Raw genomic sequence first — 26,045 nt, forward strand, 5'->3', positions numbered from 1 at the left:
AAAGACATCTTACAAGTTCAGAGTCAATCAAAGTATCTTACTAGGTTTTAACCTGTGTATTATCTAGGGTGACCAGATGTCCCAATTTTATAGGGATAGCCCTGATATTTGGGGCTTTTTCTTATATAGGCTCCTATTTCCCCCCACCCTGTCCTGATTTTTCACACTTTCTATCCAGTCACCCTAGAATTATCTTATTCTCAATTAAATTTCATCTGAAATTATACTGCCCAATCCTGCTGAGGGATTTAAATCTGATCATTTTCATAATTCTTCTTACTGTTTACTAATCAAACCCAGCAGCTTGCTATCCCTTCCTCTAAATTAGTAAATATACTAAACACTGATGCCAAAACAAAACCATGTGGCACCAAAGTATTCAGCTCTCCCACTTCCCTGGAGAAGTCATTTACCAGGCTTCTGTATCCATTTACAGAATGAGATTTTAAAGCAAGCTTTTGTTCCTCACACCATGATTCATTATTTTCTTTAACAGCAATTTGCAGAAAGACTTTGTCAAAAGCTTTCTGAGAATCCAAGTAAACTATGTTCACCAGGTTGCCTTTAGATAATATTTTATTAGCTTCCCCACCCTTGACACATCAGAGCAGAAGCTATGGTGATCTGACCAATTACGTTCTCCCCCGCCCCCCCTTTAAACCAGGCCTTCATTTTCGCACCCACAATTTTAGTGGCTTGGATTTCTAAGGTATTTGATTTGTCGGTGCAGTGACACTATAATAAAATGCTAACTGTACCTTCTTTACGTCGCAGATAGTTGGCACATAAGTGATACCAAAGTTTAAAATACCTCCCTTTGACTGGATCCCAGGGCCAAAGTGAGACTACACTGTGGTGAGCCTCAGCATGTCCCTTGATTCCTATTTTAAAGAGAGGAACCACTGTAGTGGCTTTCCACTCCTTGAGAGCAGTAGCTGTTTCTAAGGGCCTAATGCATTTCTCATCAGAATTTACACTATTTCTATACGTTATTTCCTTCAGTTCAGCATCCAGTGCTGGTGATTTACTGATCTTGAGTTTTTCAATTTGTGCCCCAACTTGCTCCTTGAACTCTTCAATCTCTGCCAAAGACAATCTGATTTCCCATTAAAAAATGCCTTTGGAATAAAAATGAATGGAAAAAAATCATTTCAAAACTTCTCTTACCCTCATCCTCCTTAATTCCGCCCTGTCTGTTTGATGGCACATGGGGATCAACTGTCACATATGCAGTCTTCTAGCTTTTAACTTTCTAAAAATATTTACCTTTATTTGTTCTTCACGTCAACCTTTGACTTCAAATTTGCACTTTACCTAACATAGTTTAGATTTCAATCTATATTCTTCAGGTGTGGGATTTCCGTTCACTTAACCTGCCTTTCTACCCTTTCCTTCAGCAGGCATTAACCCAACTCTCTCAGAAATTTCAAAGTTCATCCTCCCTGTGCTGCCCTAGAAGATTCACCCTTTATTAAGATAATATGCTTAGCACATGCTCATGTAATGAGGTGATGGGGCCATATAAGTACAGTACCTAATGAGAAAGTTACATTTGTAGTGCTCACTGTTTACCCATTAGTGCTCCTAAACCCACTTTGTATTAATCCTGCATATTAAGAGTAAATTGAAAGATGCCTTCTCCCTTTTTAAGACTCCCAAACAAGTTGACCAATAAACAATTTGTTTATGACATCGAACAGTTTCTCCACATCCTGCCCTAATGAGTCACTCAAGTAATGCTGAGGTAATTAAAATAATTACTACAGAAGCTACTAGATCGCATGCCCTGGTTCTCATGGGTGACTTTAATTTTCCTGATATCTGCTGGGAGAGCAATACAGCAGTGCATAGACAATCCAGGAAGTTTTTGGAAAGCGTAGGGGACAATTTCCTGGCGTAAGTGCTAGAGGAGCCAACTAGGTGGGGAGCTTTTCTTGACCTGCTGCTCACAAACCGGGAAGAATTAGTGGGGGAAGCACAAGTGGATGGGAATCTGGGAGGCAGTGACCATGAATTGGTTCAGTTCAGGATCCTGACACAGGGAAGAAAGGTAAGCAGCAGGATACGGACCCTGGACTTCAGGAAAGCAGACTTCGACTCCCTCAGGGAACGGATGGGTAGGATCCCCTGAGGGACTAACATGAAGGGGAAAGAAGTCCAGGAGAGCTGGTTGTATTTCAAGGAATCCCTGTTGAGGTTACAGGGACAAACCATCCCGATGAGTCAAAAGAATAGTAAATATGGCAGGCGACCAGCTTGGCTTAACGGTGAAATCCTAGCGGATCTTAAACATAAAAAAGAAGCTCACAAGAAGTGGAAGGTTGGACATATGACCAGGGAAGAGTATAAAAATATTGCTTGGGCATGTAGGAATGAAATCAGGAGGGCCAAATCGCACCTGGAGCTGCAGCTAGCAAGAGATGTCAAGAGTAACAAGAAGAGTTTCTTCACGTATGTTGGCAACAAGAAGAAAGCCAAGGAAAGTGTGGGCCCCTTACTGAATGAGGGAGGCAACCTAGTGACAGAGGATGTGGAAAAAGCTAATGTACTCAATGCTTTTTTTGCCTCTGTCTTCACGAACAAGGTCAGCTCCCAGACTGCTGCATTGGGCATCACAACATGGGGAGTAGATGGCCAGCCCTCTGTGGAGAAAGAGGTGGTTAGGGATTATTTAGAAAAGCTGGACGTGCACAAGTCCATGGGGCCGGACGAGTTGCATCTGAGAGTGCTAAAGGAATTGGCGGCTGTGATTGCAGAGCCATTGGCCATTATCTTTGAAAACTCATGGCGAACGGGGGAAGTCCCAGATGACTGGAAAAAGGCTAATGTAGTGCCAATCTTTAAAAAAGGGAAGGAGGAGGATCCTGGGAACTACAGGCCAGTCAGCCTCACCTCAGTCCCCGGAAAAATCATGGAGCAGGTCCTCAAAGAATCAATCCTGAAGCACTTACATGAGAGGAAAGTGATCAGGAACAGTCAGCATGGATTCACCAAGGGAAGGTCATGCCTGACTAATCTAATCACCTTCTAGGATGAGATTACTGGTTCTGTGGATGAAGGGAAAGCAGTGGATGTATTGTTTCTTGACTTTAGCAAAGCTTTTGACACGGTCTCCCACAGTATTCTTGTCAGCAAGTTAAAGTAGTATGGGCTGGATGAATGCACTATAAGGTGGGTAGAAAGTTGGCTAGATTGTCAGGCTCAACGGGTAGTGATCAATGGCTCCATGTCTAGTTGGCAGCCGGTGTCAAGTGGAGTGCCCCAGGGGTCGGTCCTGGGGCTGGTTTTGTTCAATATCTTCATAAATGATCTGGAGGATGGTGTGGATTGCACTCTCAGCAAATTTGCGGATGATACTGAACTGGGAGGAGTGGTAGATACGCTGGAGGGCAGGGATAGGATACAGAGGGACCTAGACAAATTGGAGGATTGGGCCAAAAGAAATCTGATGAGGTTCAATAAGGATAAGTGCAGGGTCCTGCACTTAGGACGGAAGAATCCCATGCACCACTACAGACTAGGGACCGAATGGCTAGGCAGCACTTACGCAGAAAAGGACCTAGGGGTGACAGTGGATGAGAAGCTGGATATGAGTCAGCAGTGTGCCCTTGTTGCCAGGAAGACCAATGGCATTTTGGGATGTATAAGTAGGGGCATAGCGAGCAGATCGAGGGACGTGATCGTTCCCCTCTATTTGACACTGGTGAGGCCTCATCTGGAGTACTGTGTCCAGTTTTGGGCCCCACACTACAAGAAGGATGTGGAAAAATTGGGAAGAGTCCAGCGGAGGGCAACAAAAATGATTAGGGGACTGGAACACATGACTTATGAGGAGAGGCCGAGGGAACTGGGATTGTTTAGTTTGCAGAAGAGAAGAACGAGGGGGGATTTGACAGCTGCTTTCAACTACCTGAGAGGTGGTTCCAGAGAGGATGGTTCTAGACTATTCTCAGTGGTAGAAGAGGACAGGACAAGGAGTAATGGTCTCAAGTTGTAGTGGGGGAGATTTAGGTTGGATAGTAGGAAAAACTTTCACTAGGAGGGTGGTGAAACACTGGAATGAGTTACCTAGGGAGGTGGTAGAATCTCCTTCCTTAGAAGTTTTTAAGGTCAGGCTTGACAAAGCCCTGGCTGGGATGATTTAATTGGGGATTGGTCCTGCTTTGAGCAGAGGGTTGGACTAGATGACCTCCTGAGATCCCTTCCAACCCTGATATTCTATGATTCTATACTGTACCAAATAGATGTGTAACTTACTTAACCCTCATTCACCTTAGAAAAGGCTCCTATATACATATACAACCAAAAAAAAAAAAAAAAACCCCAGACATTCTAGGATGGGATTTGCAAAAACACCTAAGAGATTCAGAAGCATAAATCACATTGAAAGTCAAGGCTAAATTAGGCTCTTTTGAAACTCCCCCACCCTAAACACTGGTATAAAGAATGCACCTCGTTCAATAAAACTGAAGGCTCGGGGGGGGGGGGGGGGTCACTGAAGCAAGTCTATGCAAAATCTTTACAAAGTAGTAATGAGTTTAAGCAATGCACTGTTCAAAAGGATTGTTTTCATTCCACTAGGGTGTGCCCAAGTAGGGAAAAGTTAGCCTGTGTATCCAACAGCATTGTCAAAATAACAAGTCTGACAAGATTCAGAGTAACAGCCGTGTTAGTCTGTATTCGCAAAAAGAAAAGGAGTACTTGTGGCACCTTAGAGACTATCGTATCAGAGAAAGGTGGGCGAGCTTTAACCTGAATTCCTTTCTTGCCCCTTGACATTATTTCGCCGTCTATTTTAATAGTGTGTAAGTTAAACCAGCATCTGTTTGCTGAACTCCCAATGGCTCTCTCTCTCTAAGGGTGGTATAATTGAGGGTGGAGTGTATTTCTCCTTGACATGGAACATCCCAAGCCAAAAAATGACTACTTTGGCTCTCAGCCCTCCGAATAGGGTTTAAAAAGCACTCATACCCAGATTTACTGATAGATTTCATTTAAAAATGTGGAGCTTTTAATATTACATAAGAACAGCCATACTAGGTCAGACCAAGGATCCACCTTAACTCAGAGGGAATGAACAGAACAGGGCAATTATCGAGTGAGCAACCCCCTATCACCCAGTCCCAGCTTCTGACAGTGAGAAGAACATGTGGAGCATGGGGTTGTGTCCCCGATGGTGTTGGCTAATAGCCATTGATGGTCCTATCCTCCATGAACTTATCTAAATATTTTTTTAGCCTGGTTATACTTCTGGCCTTCACAACATCCTCTGGCAACGCGTTCTACAATTCAATAGACTGTGCATTGTGTGAGGAAGTAATTCCTTGTGTTTAAAACCTGCTGTCTATACATTTCATCAAGTGACCCCTGCTTGCTGTGTAATGCGTAGGGATAAATAACACTTCCCTATTCACTTTCTCCCTACCATTCATGATTGTAGAGACCTCTATCACATCCCCCCTTCGTCACCTCTTTTCCAAGCTGCACAAGTCCCAGTCTTTTTAATCTCACCTAATATGGAAGCTGTTCCATGCCCTTAATCACTTTTGTTGCCCTTCTCTGTACTTTTTTCCAATTCTTTCTAATACATCTTGTCTGAGATGCAGTGACCAGAACTGCACGCAGTATTCAAGGTGCGAATGTACCATGGATTTATATAGCAGCATTAGGATATTTTCCGTCTTATTATCTGTCCCTTTCCTAATGCATAGCTGAAAACAACTTTAGGAGACATGCTAGCACTGAAATACGGTATTACCTGTCAATATCAAACATACCAGAAGTCCTGCTTTTGTGCGCATACGTAAGCCCACAAAGAGCCCACACCTCAAATCAGAACAACTAACTCTTTGGGAATGAAAATAAAATGATACCCTCCCCACAACTCTCCCAAGTAGTGCTCTTTACTCTAATTATACATGGCTTTGGAAAAGATTACAAAGGACAGCATGAGGGCTACAGAGTGGGAGATGAGCAATCATACTGCACGTGGGGCCACCTGCCCCATATCCAGAGAGGCAACCAGGTCACAGATGAATTCGCATTGGAAGAATCTTTCCAACACACCCTTCCATCTCCCACTTCTTGAACATGCCAAAATCCCACAGCTGGAGACAAGCCACTAAAAAGGGGACAGGAGACATGGAGTAGAGTTGATCAAGCAAGTGCTGAAACGGATGAACCCAGAAAGAATACTTACAAAACAAAACCCACTATGTATCAGTTTATTCTTGTAGCACTGTTAGATCAAAGCCTTTTAGATTAATAAACTCAGATGCGGTATTCTCTCAAGCATTAGTAAGTTTTCTGTGCACCATGTCATAGAGATACTCTGTACCTCTAAGTTACCTTCCTCTCAGCTTTCCCATGTAAAGGACATATGTTGCATGCATCATGCATGTTTATAAAATAGGAGATGGTTTGAGAACAGTGCTGATGCTCAGAAACCCACCTTGACCTTCAAGTGACTAACAGAGTCAATATATTAAATTACTGGAAACCGACTATGGTCTAACACGGTATCAGTTTGATATTGGCTGTGTGTGTCTGGGGGCTATATTTTACTTTGGGGGGGGGTGGACTCAAATTATCTCACCTTTTTGTGTGTACATGCAGGGCAAGTTATTCTCAACAACTGTAATCAAGATTTTTTTTTAAACTAAATTATAGAAACCTATGCTTTTAAAAACACCGGTTCACCTAGTCATTTATCTCTTTGATTCAGAGGAGGAAAAACCACACTACCCTGCTCCCCATTAATACAGCTGGCCAAGCACAATGATGCTGTATGGAGACTTTTTCTTCCTGACCAACTTTAGGTTCATATCCCCTTAAGCAAGAAGTTCAACTGCCCTTATTTTATGTTGCACAGCTACCAACATTATTAACTATCAGAAATGATGCGGCCCTTTAAAAAAGTTTTCTAGAGAACTACAGAAAAGGAAAGACACATGCTGCTCTGAAGGTCAGCCATTCAACTCCCCTAGTTATATTTAGTGTACAACAATAAAAAAGTGCAAATCCTAAAGCAACTGTGTGCGAGAAGCTCAAAAACAGGTTGTAGAACAATGCTGAATGACAGAGGTTTACATGGTGCTTAGAACTGCAGATCTATGGAAACAAAACATGCAACAATGAAAGGAAGCCAATGGTATAACTATAGTGACTGTACAAGCAATTTACTAAAGAGGAAAAAAAAATATACAATCCTGCAGCAAGTAACCTAGCATTTAAATGGGAGATGATGGGAGAGGAGTGAAGACAAGTTAACACTAAGCAGTTAAGCCACAAATACACATAAAGGGAAATAGATGTAATGCTTTGATTCAAATAGTGTCAACCAGGTAAGTCTGCCAAACATTCACCAAATTATCACCTTGTTGAAGAAGAGAACCCCTTTTTAATTTAAGAAGTTGGCTATTTTGAATTAGCATTATTATTAATTTAGCCAGCAAGAAGTAATAGTTGACAATGGCTAGCCAACTGCTTTATAACAATGGCAGGCTTCCACCATTACAGTCTTCAGAGTAGCAGCCGTGTTAGTCTGTATTCGCAAAAAGAAAAGGAGGACTTGTGGCACCTTAGAGACTAACCAATTTATTAGAGCATAAGCTTTCGTGAGCTACAGCTCACTTCCTCAGATGCATATCGTGGAAACTGCAGCAGGCTTTATATATACACAGAGAATATGAAACAATACCTATTCCCACCCCACTGTCCTGCTGGTAATAGCTTATCTAAAGTGATTTCCAGCACAAATCCAGGTTTTCTCACCCTCCACCCCCCCACACAAATTGATAGCTGTGGGGGGGTGGAGGGTGAGAAAACCTGGATTTGTGCTGGAAATCACTTTAGATAAGCTATTACCAGCAGGACAGTGGGGTGGGAATAGGTATTGTTTCATATTCTCTGTGTATATATAAAGCCTGCTGCAGTTTCCACGATATGCATCTGAGGAAGTGAGCTGTAGCTCACGTGTGTTATTTCTACATGAAGAATTCAGTTAAGATTGTGCACTTCAGCGCAATGTACTGTTCAATGACATAAATACCGTACTGGAGACACTCCAGTCCCCACCACAAAGACAATCCCATACCACAAATCACTCAGGAATTTAAGGATATCATCAAATCCTTCCCCATACTCCTCCAACAGGAACTCTACATCCTCATTCCCCACAAACCTGGCCCCAGGACCTTTTACGTGCTTTGCAAGAGACACAAATAAGGGAACCTAGGTAGACCCATCATATCTGGCTACGGCACGCTTACTAAAGGAATATTGGGAATCACGGAAAGCATCCTCAAACCCCTCACCAGACAAAGGACCAGTCTCCTCCAGGACATAACCGACTGCCACCAGAAACTCCACAACATTAACAACCTCCCCCAGAACACCATGCCACCTTGCCACCATGGATGTCCTTATACACAGACATCCCTCACCATGAGGATATCACTGCCTGCCTCAAAATACCCATCCCAAACTCATCCATTTCATCCTCACTCATAACAACTTTACATTCAATCCAAAAAAATGGGAACAGCCAAAGATATTAGGATGGCCCCCCAATATGACAACTTTCTCATGGCCACCTTAAGGAAGAATTTTTGGGCAAATGCAGCACAAAACCAACAGTATAGCTACATACATCAATGATATTTTCATCCTCTGGACAGACGACCTAAACTCCCACATCTTCCCACCACATCTTCAACCACCACCACCACCCCCCGTCCAGCAAACTCTCTCTGGAACATCCCATACCAGCATCAGCTTCCTGGACATCATGGTCAGCTTCAGCAATGGAACCCTAAAGAAGACAATGGATCACCACACTTACCCTCAAAGAACCAGTAACCACCCTGAAACACCAATAAATCCATTATCTACACTACGGCCAGCCACTCTCATACCATAGATCATGCTCTGAGGAGAAAGTCCAGGATACACATCTTAACATACTTAAAACCGCCTTCACCAAACAAGGGCACTCCTTCAGTGAAGTAGATTGCATCATAGAACGGGACCACCCAAATACCACCAGAGAACCCGATTCAATACAGAGAAAAACAAAACCAAAAAACCCTCCTACCACATATCTTTAAGTTGTCACCTACCACCTCATACTGAAACCTATAAGGGATATCATTAAAAAATTAAAACCCATACTCGATTGGGACCACATCCTGAAAGAAATCTTTCCTTGAACCCCCTTTTCTGGCCTTCTAACAACATCTCCCTCCCCAACCTCATCATCAGAAGCAAGCGCCCCACAGACCAGGACCCACCTACTCAAAATGATAGCGCACCCTGCCAGAACAGCAGACAAAACTAGCAGGCGTATCTCCCCACTGCTATGAGGATCAATTCCCCTCCCACCCCCACCTCCGCAAACACCCTTTTAAGATCCGTGTGTCCTTCATGCCTATCATAACATGCACTGTGGCTCATTCAGTGCACTTAAATACTTGTATAACAACTATGTGGGTGAAACAAGACAATCACTACACTCTCAAACAAACTCACATAGAAAAAGACAAATACACCATATCACCCTTGTGTATGTGAACCAGAACTGGGGTTCAGGTATGCAGAGTAGCAACATGATCACATGGAACTATCCAGCAGAACTTGACAATTCTGTTGGCTTTTCCTTGCTGAGATAAAACAGTTTAGAAGAAAACAGGGAAAAAACTGTGTTTGGATTATAACTTTAAGATGTGGCCTTTATCTAGAAGAAGCTGTGGGAATTAATGTGTCAGGGAAGTCTGAAGTGAAGTGCCCCCCCCCAAAAAAACACCCCACAACCACCTCCAGAGAAATTTCAAAAAGGGCTCATTTTGATATGGTTTGATATGATATATGACACCAAACATGTATTGGGCCATTAAATGTGTTAAGTTTGGAAACTAGTTTCAAATAATTAATGAGTAAAATGTGGGGAATTTTAATACTGCCTTAGTACAAATCTCAATGCAACCTCAACTATGGAGCTCCGAGGGTACCTCCTTAACACACAGAGCATCTAGATTTTGGCAGCAGCTCCTCTGCAGGTTTTTGGCTTTTACTAGAAAAGCTGGTTCTCATGAAAATAACCAGATGTTCTATTTATGTAGTAATCTGTTTAAACAAAACACCAACACATTTCAATGGATGTTTCCATAGTGATACAAATTTTGCCCGAAGTGATTAATCCAACGTTCCATAACATGTACGGTGAGCCTAGAGTCTGTGCATTATTGTATGTGCAATCAAATGCTTCTTTACACAAGTAACGTAAATATACTATAAACTACTGAGATTCTACACTGGCTACTGTCTGCTAATAACTGGATGGTGTAAATGGCAGGCACCATAAAAAAAAAAGAAGTAGCTCATGAGTAATAACTGGATGAACCCTACCCTCTCATTCACTCAGGCTGGAGCAATTGTAAAACTAAGTCAGTAAGCCAGAGAATAGGGTGCTTCACTTGGAGTTGGGAGACAGGTTCTAGTCACAATTCTACCCGACTTGTTATGTGAACTTGGTTAAATTAAAACCTCCTTGTAGATTTGTCTGGGGGTGAGGGGGCAGAAACGGTTTCATCTGAGCCAGATGCTCAGCTACCCTTTTTCTACTGTGCAGATATCCATGTTAATAACTGAATACAATATTCTCATTTCAAGGAAGAAAATTCTCACTCCCACCCACCCCCCTTTTTTGGGGGGGGAGGGGTGAAGAAGCAGTAGAGGGGAGCGGATACACACTGACTTAATCTCCAGCTTTTCATGAATGGCTCATTCATTCACAAGCGGAATATCTATTACACCACTAGACAGCCCAGCACCATCCAACTGGCTAAGGCAATGTAACAAACATTTTATACTATTTTACCTACCTAGGTTTTCATATAGTGGCCATCATGCTGGTAACCACGCTCCTGACACGTGCAGTAACGTGAACATACACAGATCTATTGCTTTCCCGCTCTCTAACCCCAGACACTGGGATTTTGGGGAGTGGTATTGTATGAAAGCGGGGCCAAAGGCACTGAAGTTTGTGATTATTCTGGTCTCTTCTGGTAGCACGTTGTACAGTGTAAGCTAGCTGCTGAGAGGGCTTTGTCTCCTGCTCTCAAAAGTCTTGCCCTTGAGCTTGACAGTTCCATTGTTCCAATGGAATGCAGCTGTCATGGGAGGTCATATGGAGGGAGGCTGCCCCTTTCACAACTTGAACCAGTCCCTTGGAGGGCTTTTCAGAGGAGACCAGACTCCTTAAATTTGATTTCTGCATTTTATGGAAGCCACTGAAGGGAGGCACTGGGGTGATGTGCTCTAAGCACAGAAAGGTTGCTGCATAAACCATTAGAAATGTGTAGTGTTTCATTTCAATACACAGTATTGACTGGACATGAGATAGTCTGCGAGGCAAGCATAGGTAGAAATGGGAGCCTTTTTTTTCTCTCTCTCTCTCTCTTTCTGCACATCCCTGGCTACTTGAGTACGCAGGAGCAATGGAAGAGTCCAATCTATTGCCTCTCTCTCTCTCTCTGGCAAAAACTACTGGCCAATTAACAAATGGCTGAGAAAGTCACATGACCACATGGCCGAGAAATAAAGCAGCCTCAGCACAGGCTAACTACAAAATTCACACTGCATCTACCACATCCTTTACTTCCACACCTATTTTATAGGATCTGACATCACTTAGAATTTATCATTTGGGTTAAACGATTTCAAAATCCACTTTCCCTCATGACACACACACTACTCTAGGAAAAATAAACAAGTGGGCAATATCTGATATATTGACTTGACAAAGCAGCACAGAGAAGTTTGCATTGTCACTACCCACACTGTATTTGTTCTGTGGATAAATAAAGGAATTCAGCACCCTAGGCTGTCAATCCATGGCCTTTGACAAGTGTTAGATAAAACTAAAGATTAAGTAGAGAGGGTTACTAATCACCTTAGACTCACTTAGTAACTTTTACTTTAAAACTAAAAATATACACACACACACACACAAAATACACAAGTGATTTAGGCAAATGTACCACAAGACCTAATATTATGGCATTTACCACAAGAAACATGTAGAATAATAACAGCACACAGACCCAAGCACTCACGGAGGAGAAAGCAGTGCAATAAACTGATAATATCTCTTTCACTGAGAGGCTGTGTGGTCTAGCAACGAAGTACACTGAACTAAAATTCAAGAGATAGGGGTTTTATTCCTCGCTTTGCCACTGACACTCTGTGCAATCCCCAATAAGTCACTTCAGTTCTCTGTGCGTCTGTTCCCTCTCCTTCCATCCATTGTCTATTTAGGCTGTTTCTCACTATGAATTTGTACAGTAGCTGGAACAATGCCCTCCCACCCCATCTCCTTTGGGGCCTCTGAACAATACCCCAATATAAATTATTAATAAACATGGGTTTGAAGCCTGGATAAGAGACCAGATTTTGGTCCATGCTCTAACAAAAAGAACAGGGGGGAAAAAAAAAAAAAAAATCCCCACACAGTTTCAGCGGGTCTTTATTCAGAAGTCAAACAGGATAGGAACAGCATGGGCAACGACGCATTGGGATGGAGATAGAGCTACGACGATGACACTTGAATGGCAGCTGCTCAGGCTTTTGCATTCTTGAGAACTAAACACAAATACAAAGAAAAATTTCATTTCTAGCATTTTATGGACTCCAAAGCCTTGGAGAGTGAAAAACTAAAATAAATTAATTACCTTTAACTCTGGAGAAAAGTAAGCCTCATATTTGCTTAAGAGGCTTTGCTGTGTTGCTAATGGCAAATAAATTAAAGCTTTGTATCCTGTTAATTTTCCCCACCACGGTTTCCATCAATTATAGCCACAGAACTGTTGTGCAAAAATCCCTATAGCTTAACGGCTCTCAAGCCTTGTCTGCTGCACAGCTGTAAGGCATTTTAAGCACCACTGCAAGCTCTTGGCATGTCTGCAACTCAACACACATCCACGCACATGCACCACACTCACATGCTTGCATTAGCACACAGGCATTCACACAACGGTTGTTACTGTGCTTCCTCTGAGCAAAGCTAAACACCACGCTGTTCACCACCTTTTCACCTTACACCACACTGTGCTAGTCAGCAAGTGCTGGTGCAGCTGCTTCAACAGAGTATATGGTCCTCTTAGCATAGTCCTATAATGCTCCTGCTCAGCCTTCAGTGACACCTAATGGCTGTATCACCTGTAAAACCATGCAGCTGTTACATCAACACAGGCACAAGTGCATACAAGGTAGTTCTAGGCTGACCTCTGCTCTGCCCTGTGCTTCCCTCCACCCCAATATTCAAGACATGGAGTCCTTTTACATGCAAATTAAAATTTATTTCAAAGCCTTAGAATTGTTATTGTATATTACAAATAAAACTTTCTGAAATTTTACTTCATAATAAAAATGTTTTTAAATATACATATGTTTCTATAGACCTATTTTAGCATCACTAGGTCTTCAGCTCCTGAGAAATACCAGCCTTAGAGAAAGGACAGTAAACATTATACACAAATACCTTATGGTGACCTGAAGCCTGCATCAGAGTGAGACAATTGTCTCTCCCAGATTCCTGAAAACACAAAAAGTAATATCATTAACAACCAACATTGAAACTTAACGGGATTAACCCATTCCCAGGTACATCCTCTAGTTCTACTTACCTCCCCATGCCTGCCCATAACCCAGTGAGGCTCTTGACTGTCTGTAATTCCCACAGGGCCATCAGTGAAGGAGGTGGGGGAAGAAATTGGCATGATTTCGTGGAGCTACCTGGCTTGGATCTTATCCCTCCAAACTCGGGCCCACACCATTCTGTTCTCAGTACACTGCATGGGATGAGAAGAAGGAGGGGAAAAAGCTATGTCAGCGAAACAGCCAAGAACAACAACAACATATCAAGTAAAAGACATATCAATAAAGCGCCTTACCTCCTCGAGCACCGCTTCCCCCCAGGAGCAGTGCTCTTCACAATAACCTCCAGCCCTAGAATCATTCAGGTAGTGGCTTGCAACTCTTCACCATGGCATCTTCAGTGCAAGCAAGAGGGCTTAGCAGAAGCTCCTGAATCTCACAATGTATGCCTGGCTCTTCATGCAGGTCAAAGCATCCATTGGAACAAACCAAGAACAAGAACAGGTGCAGTCATATGTTCTCTATATCATAGGTATTAAGCACTTGCTCCAGGAAACTGCACCGAGACTTGTGCAATAGGCTCTGCAGCACTTTTATCACGTCCTCACACATTACTACATGCAAGCCCCAATGGTAAAATTCTGTAGTACAGGCAAAGCTAAGAGGTCGCTTTTAAATGAGTTGCACAGCACAGTTACAAAGCAGGCCTCTCTCTTGCCCTTCTCCTCCTCTCCCTTTCCTCCCCCCACCACTAGTTGAAGGGTCACAACTGTTTTATTCTCTCCCTAAATGTACTCAATTCTCTTGAAATCTCCACTTTTCTCTCCCAAGATTTACCACTAATTTAATTTCTATTTCCATCTAGTTTCCCTCTCCTACTTACATGCTCAGTCTTCTGACAACATTCTCCATTTCATTATGTCTAATTCACCCACTAACAAATACCACTGTTGTTGCACGCGTTCGGCAAGGACAATGAAAACAGACTAGCCAGCTTCATGTTCATTTGCATTCAGTTTCTTTAGTAGTGCCTTGAAATGACCCTTTGTACAAGTCATACCCAAATGACCTACTACATTATAAATATTCCTGTTTGATATTTGGAGCATTTTTGTACGAAATGTTGGAAACTTAGTTCATTAACAAAAAACAGGACAAGGGTGTACATATTTTATGCTAAAGATATTCTTAAAATTCCAGCCCTTTCCCCTTTTATAGCCTCCTGTCTACAAAAGAACAAAGCTTCAGACATGCAGCACCCTCCATGCAATTACTGTTCTCTACTATACCCCAGCATTGGTTTCCTAGGAAACAAGAAAAAAAACCATAAAAATGTCTAGCACATTTAATATGCAAATGAAGTAGGTCACACCAGTCATATTTCACTCACTGCCGTGCAGGATCATTCATGATGATTTGTGGCTTGCATTTGCTGCAGGCAATTAGATTTGGGGCAGTTATGGCAGAAACAATTATCTTCCTCGACAATGCTGTTGCACAGCTTACTGCTGGCTTAGAATAGGTTAAAAGATCAGGTTACGAGCGTGGAAATGGAAGATTGTTTTAATACTAAAATAATATATCAATGACTAATGTTTCTGCTATCTAGCTAGATAGTTATATAACCCCTCATATCTCTGTAGTGTTTGAGAGAAGGGTTACAACACACATGGTGAAGTACAGCAAATAATAAAAACCCTGATTCTTTTTGTCAAATACCCCATCAAATATTCAGCTCCAGTTCCCACTGTGCTCATCTACTCTGTCTGTAGAATCCATAGGAGCAACTGACTTCTAAAAGCACAGAGGAGGCCAAGTAGTTAGCCCTACTGCAGTGCTCTATCTCAGAGCAAAGCACCAAGGAGTGGAAATGAAAGAGACCAGAATACTCTGAGCAATAAATACCCTCCGATGACCGGGATGTAACATTGCCATCAAATACACAAGCAGTTGCTTATCAGCCTGCATGAAAAATGGAAAGGGACCAAGTAAGGGCGAGCGGGTTTCAGTCTACAATAAAAAACAAATGTGTCTCCAAATTCTCACAGACTGGTATAAGAGAGGAGTAATTCCACTGACTACAGTGGAGTCACATGGGTGTAAGAGAGGAGAACTGGGCTGTGTCAATGCAAGAGATGATTGTTAACTGCTGGTTCTTCATTTTTATACTTGGCCTGAAGTTAGAACAATAGGCCAGGGAGAAAAGCGTAAGTATTTATGCCACAGAGTGCTAATTTAATGTAATACCTGCATCACGGATGTTAAGAGGCATACGACATCAGCTACCAAATCAAGGCACCCTGAGTTCTAAATTCAGTAGCACTGCTGTCAGGAAGGCAAAGAAAAATCCCACAATTAGTCTGTTTTGAAGTTATAGGAGAGAGTGTTTAACACTACAGAGAAGGAGGGGAAAAACCCAAGGTTTTAAAAAGGATACACTCAAATCAGGCTGACAACGTTAACAATCAACCTAAATATACTAGTATAATTTTACATATTAGTTACACGATGTAGTGATGTTCTCTCTCTCTCTCTGGCTCTGAACTGCTATACAAGTACTGCATTCACTTTGGTGTACACGAATTAGAGAGAGAGAGAGTAATGACAAAACACTGCAACCATGCCTGGGAGTAGGAATGCAGATTCCCTGAAGCTCAGACTACTTATTGCGCTGTTTTTACACCAGACAGAGGAACAATCTTTGCCCACTGCCACACTGATGTTTACAATTACAGCTCACCAAGCATTTCTTGTGTTTGAATGTTTTCACTTGCTGGTTCTCTAACCTGCAAAAAAGGCTTTGAACCTGGAAGACTGACAGACAGACAGTCCCTCCTGAACTCTGGGATTTTGTTTAAAACATGAATACAGGAAGAACAAGAGGATACAGATATATATGTCTGTTTCCTCCACCCCACTCCCACATAATAACACAAGCGTGAAGTATGCCAAAAGTTCAGAAGGACACATTGTTAAGATACGCACTTCTGATTGTCCCTAAGGACAGGAGGAAATGAAATCATCCAGCAAAAGATCTGCACAAAACTTATGACCCCCACAATGAAAGCTAAAAGGTGACGTTTATTAAAACTGCATGTAAATATAATTCAATTTCAAAACAAATATTTATGTCAGCTCACAATTATTGGGTATATCAACTTCTCATTGCTTTCTAAAAGGTGCTCTTATCCTGTTCTTGATCAGTCCCCACCCCACATCCACCCCCCAACCTTAAAGTTTAGTTTACTAGTTCTTAACATATTTCCAGACACACCACAGCTGCCTACATTTCCACAGAAGTGTGAACTATAAAATTCCGAAGAGGGTTTCTATGTTGCTTTGTCAATTTCACCAACATTTCAGAGATCACCTCTATATGGCCCCCTAGTTTCTGTCTTAAGATACTTTATACTTGTGGTGATCTGTATTTATCAGAATCTTATCCTCTCCACTGCACCCAGAACCCCAGCATACAACACCTTTTTTGGTTTTTGCTTGTTTTCTAGCAAGAGACAGTCCTCACTACAGAGCCCAACACATACTTGTCACAAAACATTTTGTGGACTCTTTCTGTGCATCCTTGTCAGTTACAACTTTTTAAGTGTGCATGAAGTTTTAGTAAATACCAAACTAAGAAGAGAATAATTACACAGACACCAAGGCTTCCTTGGTTAGTGGTAACATTCTTTTAATCCCACTGGAGAAGAGGTAAGTTCTTTCAGGGTTCACACACCAAAGTCCAGGTAAGAATTTCAAAAATTAAACTTCTGCTCAACTTCAGGCTAAGAAAAAGATTGAAGGTCAAATTCTGCTCTTACTTGCAACAGTGACTATCCAGAGGAATTTTAGTTCAAACGAGTTACTCTCCCTCTCTCCACACCTTAGCGGAAAGTCCAGTTCAGAGAATTACCACAAGTGGTACTGACTGGTATTTGTTACCAGGGAAGAGGTGCCAAAGATTGAATAGAAATGAAGACAGAAATACCCTCCCACTGCTTAAAGGCATTTCATAGAATCATAGAATATCAGGGTTGGAAGGGACCCCAGAAGGTCAGCTAGTCCAACCCCCTGCTCGAAGCAGGACCAATTCCCAGTTAAATCATCCCAGCCAGGGCTTTGTCAAGCCTGACCTTAAAAACCTCTAAGGAAGGAGATTCTACCACCTCCCTAGGTAACGCATTCCAGTGTTTCACCACCCTCTTAGTGAAAAAGTTTTTCCGAATATCCAATCTAAACCTCCCCCACTGCAACTTGAGACCATTACTCCTCGTTCTGTCATCTGCTACCATGGAGAACAGTCTAGAGCCATCCTCTTTGGAACCCCCTTTCAGGTAGTTGAAAGCAGCTATCAAATCCCCCCTCATTCTTCTCTTCTGCAGGCTAAACAATCCCAGCTCCCTCAGCCTCTCCTCATAACTCATGTGTTCCAGTCTCCTAATCATTTTTGTTGCCCTTCGCTGGACTCTCTCCAATTTATCCACATCCTTCTTGAAGTGTGGGGCCCAAAACTGGACACAGTACTCCAGATGAGGCCTCACCAATGTCAAATAGAGGGGAACGATCACGTCCCTCGATCTGCTCGCTATGCCCCTACTTATACATCCCAAAATGCCATTGGCCTTCTTGGCAACAAGGGCACACTGCTGACTCATATCCAGCTTCTCGTCCACTGTCACCCCTAGGTCCTTTTCCGCAGAACTGCTGCCTAGCCATTCGGTCCCTAGTCTGTAGCTGTGCATTGGGTTCTTCCGTCCTAAGTGCAGGACCCTGCACTTATCCTTATTGAACCTCATCAGATTTCTTTTGGCCCAATCCTCCAATTTGTCTAGGTCCTTCTGTATCCTATTCCTCCCCTCCAGCGTATCTACCACTCCTCCCAGTTTAGTATCATCCGCAAATTTGCTGAGAGTGCAATCCACACCATCCTCCAGATCATTTATGAAGATATTGAATAAAACCGGCCCCAGGACTGACCCTTGGGGCACTCCACTTGATACCGGCTGCCAACTAGACATGGAGCCATTGATCACTACCCGTTGAGCCCGACAATCTAGCCAGCTTTCTACCCACCTTATAGTGCATTCATCCAGCCCATACTTCCTTAACTTGCTGACAAGAATACTGTGGGAGACCGTGTCAAAAGCTTTGCTAAAGTCAAGAAACAATACATCCACTGCTTTCCCTTCATCCACAGAACCAGTAATCTCATCATAAAAGGCGATTAGATTAGTCAGGCATGACCTTCCCTTGGTGAATCCATGCTGGCTGTTCCTGATCACTTTCCTCTCATGCAAGTGCTTCAGGATTGATTCTTTGAGGACCTGCTCCATGATTTTTCCAGGGACTGAGGTGAGGCTGACTGGCCTGTAGTTCCCAGGATCCTCCTTCTTCCCTTTTTTAAAGATTGGCACTACATTAGCCTTTTTCCAGTCATCCGGGACTTCCCCGGTTCGCCACGAGTTTTCAAAGATAATGGCCAATGGCTCTGCAATCACAGCCGCCAATTCCTTCAGCACTCTCGGATGCAACTCGTCCGGCCCCATGGACTTGTGCACGTCCAGCTTTTCTAAATAGTCCCTAACCACCTCTATCTCCACAGAGGGCTGGCCATCTCTTCCCCATTTTGTGATGCCCAGCGCAGCATTTCCTCCAGAACAGGGCGAAGGCACACCTGAAGGGCACTGTGGGGAAGCTGAGTCTCCTGTTGCCTATGCTGTGTGTGTTCTGTGGATAGAGAGAGGACTTCGGCTTCCAGAATTGTCAATCTTGCTCCATTCGCCAGAGCTACCAACTTACTGAAGCAAAAACACACTATACATTTTTCATGATGTTCTTTTCTGCATAACCATTTACTTACATAACAACACTATCCTCCTGATGCCACACATAGATAATGCTGATGCTTGGATAGCTCTGTCTGTATGGCTCAAGTCACAAGACCCCCAACCAGAAAGAAATTAAAGTAAATTATTAGCAAGAATATCTTTTGTGTAAGCATTTACTTACAGTGAAGTCTTTCTTCAGTGTTAAGCTACAGTTTAAAGTATAGGGGGTGGGGGGAGATAAAAAAAATTTTTTTTTCCTTAATCCCAATTACACTCCTTTGTAAATCTATGAAGATGGAGAAAGGTTTTATTTTTAGGCTTTCACAAAGTAGAAACTATTATGAGCTATGACCTAAATAGGCGAGAGCTCGCATAGTTAATACACAGGTGCCTACTGGAAACACTGCTAAAGCCGGCCTTTCTTGATTCCAGACGCTTAGAAATTAGCTGCAGTAAGAAACATAAAAATGTTTAGTACTGGAAGCTGCTCATACCCACTTGGTGAATTCTCTTGCCTTCTTGAGAACATGAATTCCCCAATGTCATTACTATTTGCCCCAACTTCTCAAGCAATAAAATAATTCATTTTCTAATTTTTTTTACCCTAATTATGGATTTTCCTCAGGCAAATTTTTTTTTAAAGAGTAAAGGCTGTCAGAGCAGATTTCTAAGTCTTGTATCAAAACTGGAAGTTTAAGTCGGAATAAAGGTCTGCCGGTTGTAGTACATTCTAATGGAAGTGTCATTGATGGGGTAGGAAAAAAACCAGCAACTTTTCTATGGGACTTTTGAAAATAACCCTGTCAACTTAAATTGAAAAAGGTGGACTTGTCTGAACATCTGCCTACTATTATTACAACCACCACCAAAGAAAACTATAGCTGAAGTTCAGTTTAGGTTCACCCCCAATACTATTGCATTCACTTGAAGTTTACATCCTTCAGCAAAACAGGAGAGCATTCTTCAGAGCTGACCAATGTATCAGGTACAAGGGGCAAAATGCACCCCCAATGGTGTCCCATGTAGCTGGTAACAACCTATGAAAATACTGTTGTTTCAAAAACAGCAAGGAAGCAGTTAAAGCATATTTGTAGTTGACTCCTGAAGCATTTTCCACAAGATATTAAAATAAATCTGATTATGAAGGCAGGAACGGCATTTTGTTCTTGTTAAATCACACTGGCAGTGTGCATTTACTTAACTGGCTACTTTCTTTTTTAAAAAATCCAGGGCTAACCTCATAAGAATATTTTAAAATATTACTACATAACGGTCTCATTTATTATACAAACTAGCTTGGGTGGCTAGACTAGTTCTGTTCACCTCCTAAAGGAAAGGGGGAGAAAACTGATTTTTGTTTGTTTGCTTTAAAGAGAATTACTAAAAATATTAAAGCCCTTTTGATGGAAGTTGGGATCTGCACAAGCCCCACACAGATGAGCTAGATAAACAATAGGTCTTCTCCATCTTTAAAAGCTATAAGTCTATAACCCCATCCTCAAGTTAAATATTTCCCTGTGCCCAGCCCAGTGTTTCTCCAACTTCTCTGCCTCATCCACAGCATAGCTCTTCTGGGATTCAAAACAGGTAACAGAAGTCAGAGCTCATAGCTACAGAAAAGGTACAGCAGTATTCCTTCTTCCCACCAAGAATTGTTCCTACCCAACAGGGCAGACCACCACCTTTCCACTCAGAACATCTCCTCTTCCCTTGTTTGGGGACATGAACCAGGCTCCCACTGAGAACCCCAAACTGGCTCAGAAGGACTGCCAAGGTAGCAGCCCAAAACTCCCATTCTCTTCATCTATCCCCATCCCCCCCAATAAGACATTCCTACTTAAGGAGAGGAAAACATGACAGCATTTGAATATTGAGCTCCCATTTAGTGGGAAGATGCTAAGTCATTAACTATGAAGCCACCCAAGCATATTTTGGGAAATATCTAAAATGAATGATCCTTCCACCCAGTTGTCCATAGAAGTTGACTGCACATTATATGCATTCAGGCCCTCTAAGAGCTTTTCCAGTATTATATATTCTCCTTGCTACCGACTTCTAAACTTCTGAAGAAGGCAGCGATCAGTGTCACATTTGAAGTTTACAGAACTACTTAAGGGTCTATGCCTCATTGAAAGTCTATATGAGACTTAAGAACCTAATAGCCAGATTTTTACAGGTATTTAGGTGCCAAACTCCTATTGGTTGTGAGATTTAGGTGCTTTTGAAAATTTCACTGTTTTCTCACCTGATATTACAATCCACTCTCAATCTGAGGTGCTATTGTACATATTAAGCCTCCATTGCAAGGTGTAGCAGCACGTGAGCAGTCCCACTGACATCCATAGGCCCCAATTTAGCAGTTGTAAACCATCAATTTTTTGAAGCTATCCTATTTGTCATACTGTTCAGTTTTGGGGTTGATACTGAAGGAGTTCAGTGGCCTTATTTAGCCTCATCAAAGAGCCACTGAGCAAGATTATGAATTGGCACGATTATTACAACAGGATCTACTCAGAAAATGCCCAAGACTGAGCTACAATTCATATTGAATACTGGAACTGGTCTATCCTGACAGCAGGGTTGGAGCTCACTGGTGAACCTCGGAGTGGGGGAGGAGGGGAGACTGACTGACCAAAAGAACATTTTCATGTCATCAAGGAAATGAAACAACTAGAAGTGAGTTTGTGGCTTTGTGTGTCTCTTGAAACTGAAGACAGGAAATGAAATTCACAAGCACAGTCCCAGGACACTTTAACCCAAAGCCTGACTTTTAAATTTTGGATTTTTAGAATATTTTTAGGCAGTTACTATTAAATCAGAAAAATTGATGCTCCAGTGCAATTCTTCACCAACTTTAAAGAAAGGCCATCATTTAAAACCTACATATTCAAATTCCAAATGGCATCCATCGTTGAAGGAGAGGTCACTAGGCTAGACAAAGTCCTGTGGTAAAAGCAGCTGACATCATAAACACTGAATAGAAATATGAAGGAGCAATTTTCTCAAATACTGTGGGGTTTTCAAGGACTAAGATGAATCTTTTACCGAAATGCTTCTGCGTAAACCCATCATTCAGCTCTTGTAATACCCTTAAATGAAATCCATTATGAGCAGGGCCACAAACACCTAAAAGAAATGAAAACCTTAGGACAAAGCATTAGGAAAACACAATTTATTTCTGCAGACAAGGGACAGAAATACAAACTGAGCACCGCCGTGCCTCAGTCTGAAATCATCTCCACAAGAGGAATAGGCTGAAAAGAAAAAGTGATGTTGTTAATAGTTCAAATTGCAATCAGACCCAGCCACAATTTAGGAAAAAAGAGCAAAATCCTGGTGCTGTGCATGAAACCAAACAAAACAGGCCATGGCATGGGGAAGCAAAGCAGCAATAAATACAGATCGACCCCCACAGACCACCATAGAGCATCAGCAAGAATCACCGATACACTCATAGACCTCTAACAGTACCCATGGTTCCCCCACCCCCAACATGCACATTTGTCCAGAAGATTTAGAATCAACAACCTTGTCCCCACCATCCCACAGTCCACCCGCCCCTTGTACACCAGTGACAGTGGGTACCACCAAGGAGCAATACTTCACAACACACAGAGATGGTGGAAACTTACGACCACCACTACCTGCAGACTCCGCAGCCTATGCCCCACCCACCAGGAACACTATGGAACTACAGTGGTTCTGCTGCTTCCTCATCCTTGCACGTCTGTGCAAGCCATAAAGACATGCTTTAGCTCTGTATTTTGAGCAGCCATTTGGCCCCAAAGAACAGGAAAATAGTAAATCCCTCTTCCCCTGACAGCTATAAGATTTAGGACTGGCCGTTAAAGCTCACATTGCTACTCTTGGCTAATTCTCTTCATCTACAACCTGTTAAATCATTAGAGTACATAAAACATTTGGAGTGACTGGACCAGGGCTTTTGCTCAGCCAGAAGACAAAAAACAGCGACTGATGGAAACGCAGAAGAAACACCTCAAAAGCGGAGTCAAAATGACATAAAAGTCAGATCCCCCACTGTTGCACCAGTCAAGCGGGGCTATGGAAGACTTGTGTGTTTTCATTTATGCCCGCTCTTTCCGTCAGGCTCAGGAGCAGCAACTGCAGAAGCAGTAAGAGCAGAGAATGTATGGCTGTCAGCAGAGCAGACTGTGGGACATTTCCTGGGCCATGTTTCATAGAGGAGAAAAGCAAGACAGTAAGAAGGAGGAGTTCTCCAGCAGGGATCAACTCATTGTGAATACAGAGTCTGGCTGGCAGTGGCAAAAAAAATACCCCCTCAGGTGTCATGTAAGTTATTGGTATGAAGGAGAAGTGGAAAACAAAACAAAAAAAAAATACAGCTAAAGCACAATTTAGGTTACGATACCAGATGCCTGATCCTGCAAACAACTTACTACTGTGGAGTAATCCTACTGAAATCTGTCGGATTACACCTAGTAGTAAGCACTAAACCGTGGAGAATAGGGCCCATCTGCAGAATAGGGCCCTCTTTCAGTAATTTGATATCACCAACTCTAGTCCATGGAGACTCAGGGTATCTTGCAGAACAGAATTACATAAGCCTCCCACAATGGGTAGCACTGGAAAAAATTAGGTCTCTCTCACTGCCAGGAAAACATCAATAAACCAAATTCTCTAAAATCAAACAAACATAAGAAAATACAAGCTATCAGCTAAAAGCTAAACAAAATAAACATGCTTTGAGACCTCAAAGCATTAGTTCCATTGTTCAAAATTCCACTGAAGTGCTTTTAAAATAGATCCCCATATAGTGAAACAAATGGTTTTCAAGATGAAGGGCCACTCAATCTGTTTTCTCATGCCTTTTGTTCTGGGGTACTATACACACACCCTTTTCTAAAATTTCCTATCTGAACAGGAATTTAGATAAGCAAGTTGTTTTCCTGGAAATCTGATTCCCAGGAGACAAGACCCTGGAACCAGGGCCTTAAAGTGCGGTCAGTGTAACGCTAAGTCTATCATACTTTAATGATGACATTTGATTAGTTTAGCAAAGTTTTAGGACCCTGAAAGCTTAAATATAAAAGTTAATTACAAGTTTAATAATATGTTAAAGTTACAGTAGACGCAGTGCCCACTCACAGATGACCAACCCATATCAAATAGTCTAATTTTTTTGGCCAGATGTGCAACCCCAAGCAACCCAGCCCATTTTAGATCTTGCCTTCAATAATTCCATCTTGCCAGGGCGACGCAGTTAGCAAAAAGTCATCCATGCTACTTGGGCTCTCCCCCTTCATGTGCTCAGAATCCTCAAGTGATTGATAATCCAGGTAGAAAGGGGAGTGGGAATTCTGACCACTTATTAAGGCAGAAGAATAAGTGCTGGAGAAAAATGTAAAGGTGGCCTAAACATGTTCTGTGAACTTGTCTTCATTAGAAAATTAGGCAGTGTAGAAGCATGATGTTAAGGAGTAGTGTAAACTAACCGGATGTTAAACATCAGTTTCCCCCGATGGGTGAGCTAATATCTTCCGTTGGTCCAATAAAAGGTTACCTCACCCACCGTCTCTCTCTACTATCCTGGGACCAACAAGGCTACAACTACACTACAGACGTGAGTTCCCCCTGTCAACAATGATTCAAAAGTCATGTTCAAACATCATGTTATTTAATACGACCACAAGGTCACATTCTAACATGACCTAATTTTCTCATGAGGACAAGCCCATGAATAGTGTTCTCCCAAAAGTCGTAAGAGAGATTCTCAGAGTGGCAAACTTCGCATTGAGCCTTTGCCCATCTCTCTTAGCAGCAAAACAGCTGCAACGTTCTAAACATCAGGGTTCCAGGTAAAGCTACCCACATGTTATAAGACATTTACTGTTTAAAATTTGGGTATAGTGATACCATACTGCTTAGAAAACAGAAAGGACAAGCATCAGCAGGTGGTCACCTGGGAATGGTGCAGCTGTTTTGCTGTTGAGCAATACCCTCTGCACTCTGGAAAATTTGCTGACACACAAATAACTTCCACCCGGAATTACCGCTATAAAAAGGTAGAAGTAACCCAAACTAAAAATGGATTTTCATGTCTTGAATTGTATCAATTTGCACATTAAGCACTACTGCATAACAGATGCATTCAAAAACAATGCACAAGAAAGGGAATTGGTGCTACTCTAACAAGACTGCAACCCAGATGCTACCGCATCTGTGAAACCGCGAGAGGCCTTAACTGAACTGAATCCATAAAAAAGTGTTCCTTTTCCCACTCCCACAAGTCTCTTCTGAACTCTACAGGAATGATGGATGAATACTGCAGTGAGCCCTAACTAACTTCCTAAAAAAGCTTTAACAAGGAAAAGTTGTACTTGCCTGAGGGTTTTTCCTCAGAATAGTCTGTTAAACATAAAGAAAAATGTCCTCAACTCCTGTTCACCAAACCTCACATTGAGGATCTTACCACAGTTGATAATAGAGAGGGAGTGTAAAGAGGGGGCGGGGGGAATTGGGGAGAACAGAAACTATGGACAACATCAGTCTAGTCTCCTGGAAACTGTCTGAATGAAATTTGTACTA

The 26,045-nt window shown here is 42.2% G+C and overlaps 1 protein-coding gene across 3 annotated transcripts in view; it reads right to left on the minus strand.

Annotated features, from left to right (window-relative positions):
• TSPAN5 (tetraspanin 5) overlaps positions 1-26,045 on the minus strand; it is a 113,076-nt gene that overhangs the window by 62,281 nt on the left and 24,750 nt on the right. Inside the window, exons 1-3 of one of the 3 annotated variants that reach the window (XM_084626051.1) lie at positions 13,950-14,098; positions 13,683-13,847; positions 13,538-13,591 (exon numbers count right to left, since the gene is read on the minus strand). The exons of 1 other annotated variant lie outside the window; for it this stretch is intronic. In XM_084626051.1, the coding sequence (XP_084482177.1) occupies positions 13,538-13,591; positions 13,683-13,775 (147 nt within the window). In that variant the 5' untranslated portion in view covers positions 13,776-13,847; positions 13,950-14,098. Of the gene's footprint in view, positions 1-13,537; positions 13,592-13,682; positions 13,848-13,949; positions 14,099-26,045 lie in introns of those variants that run through there. One more of the 3 variants, XM_084626050.1, reaches the window with a different exon arrangement.

This window comes from Lepidochelys olivacea (genome assembly GCF_965140295.1).
Source record: "Lepidochelys olivacea isolate rLepOli2 genome assembly, chromosome: 4".
In the NCBI taxonomy this organism is placed as follows: Eukaryota; Metazoa; Chordata; order Testudines; family Cheloniidae; genus Lepidochelys; species Lepidochelys olivacea.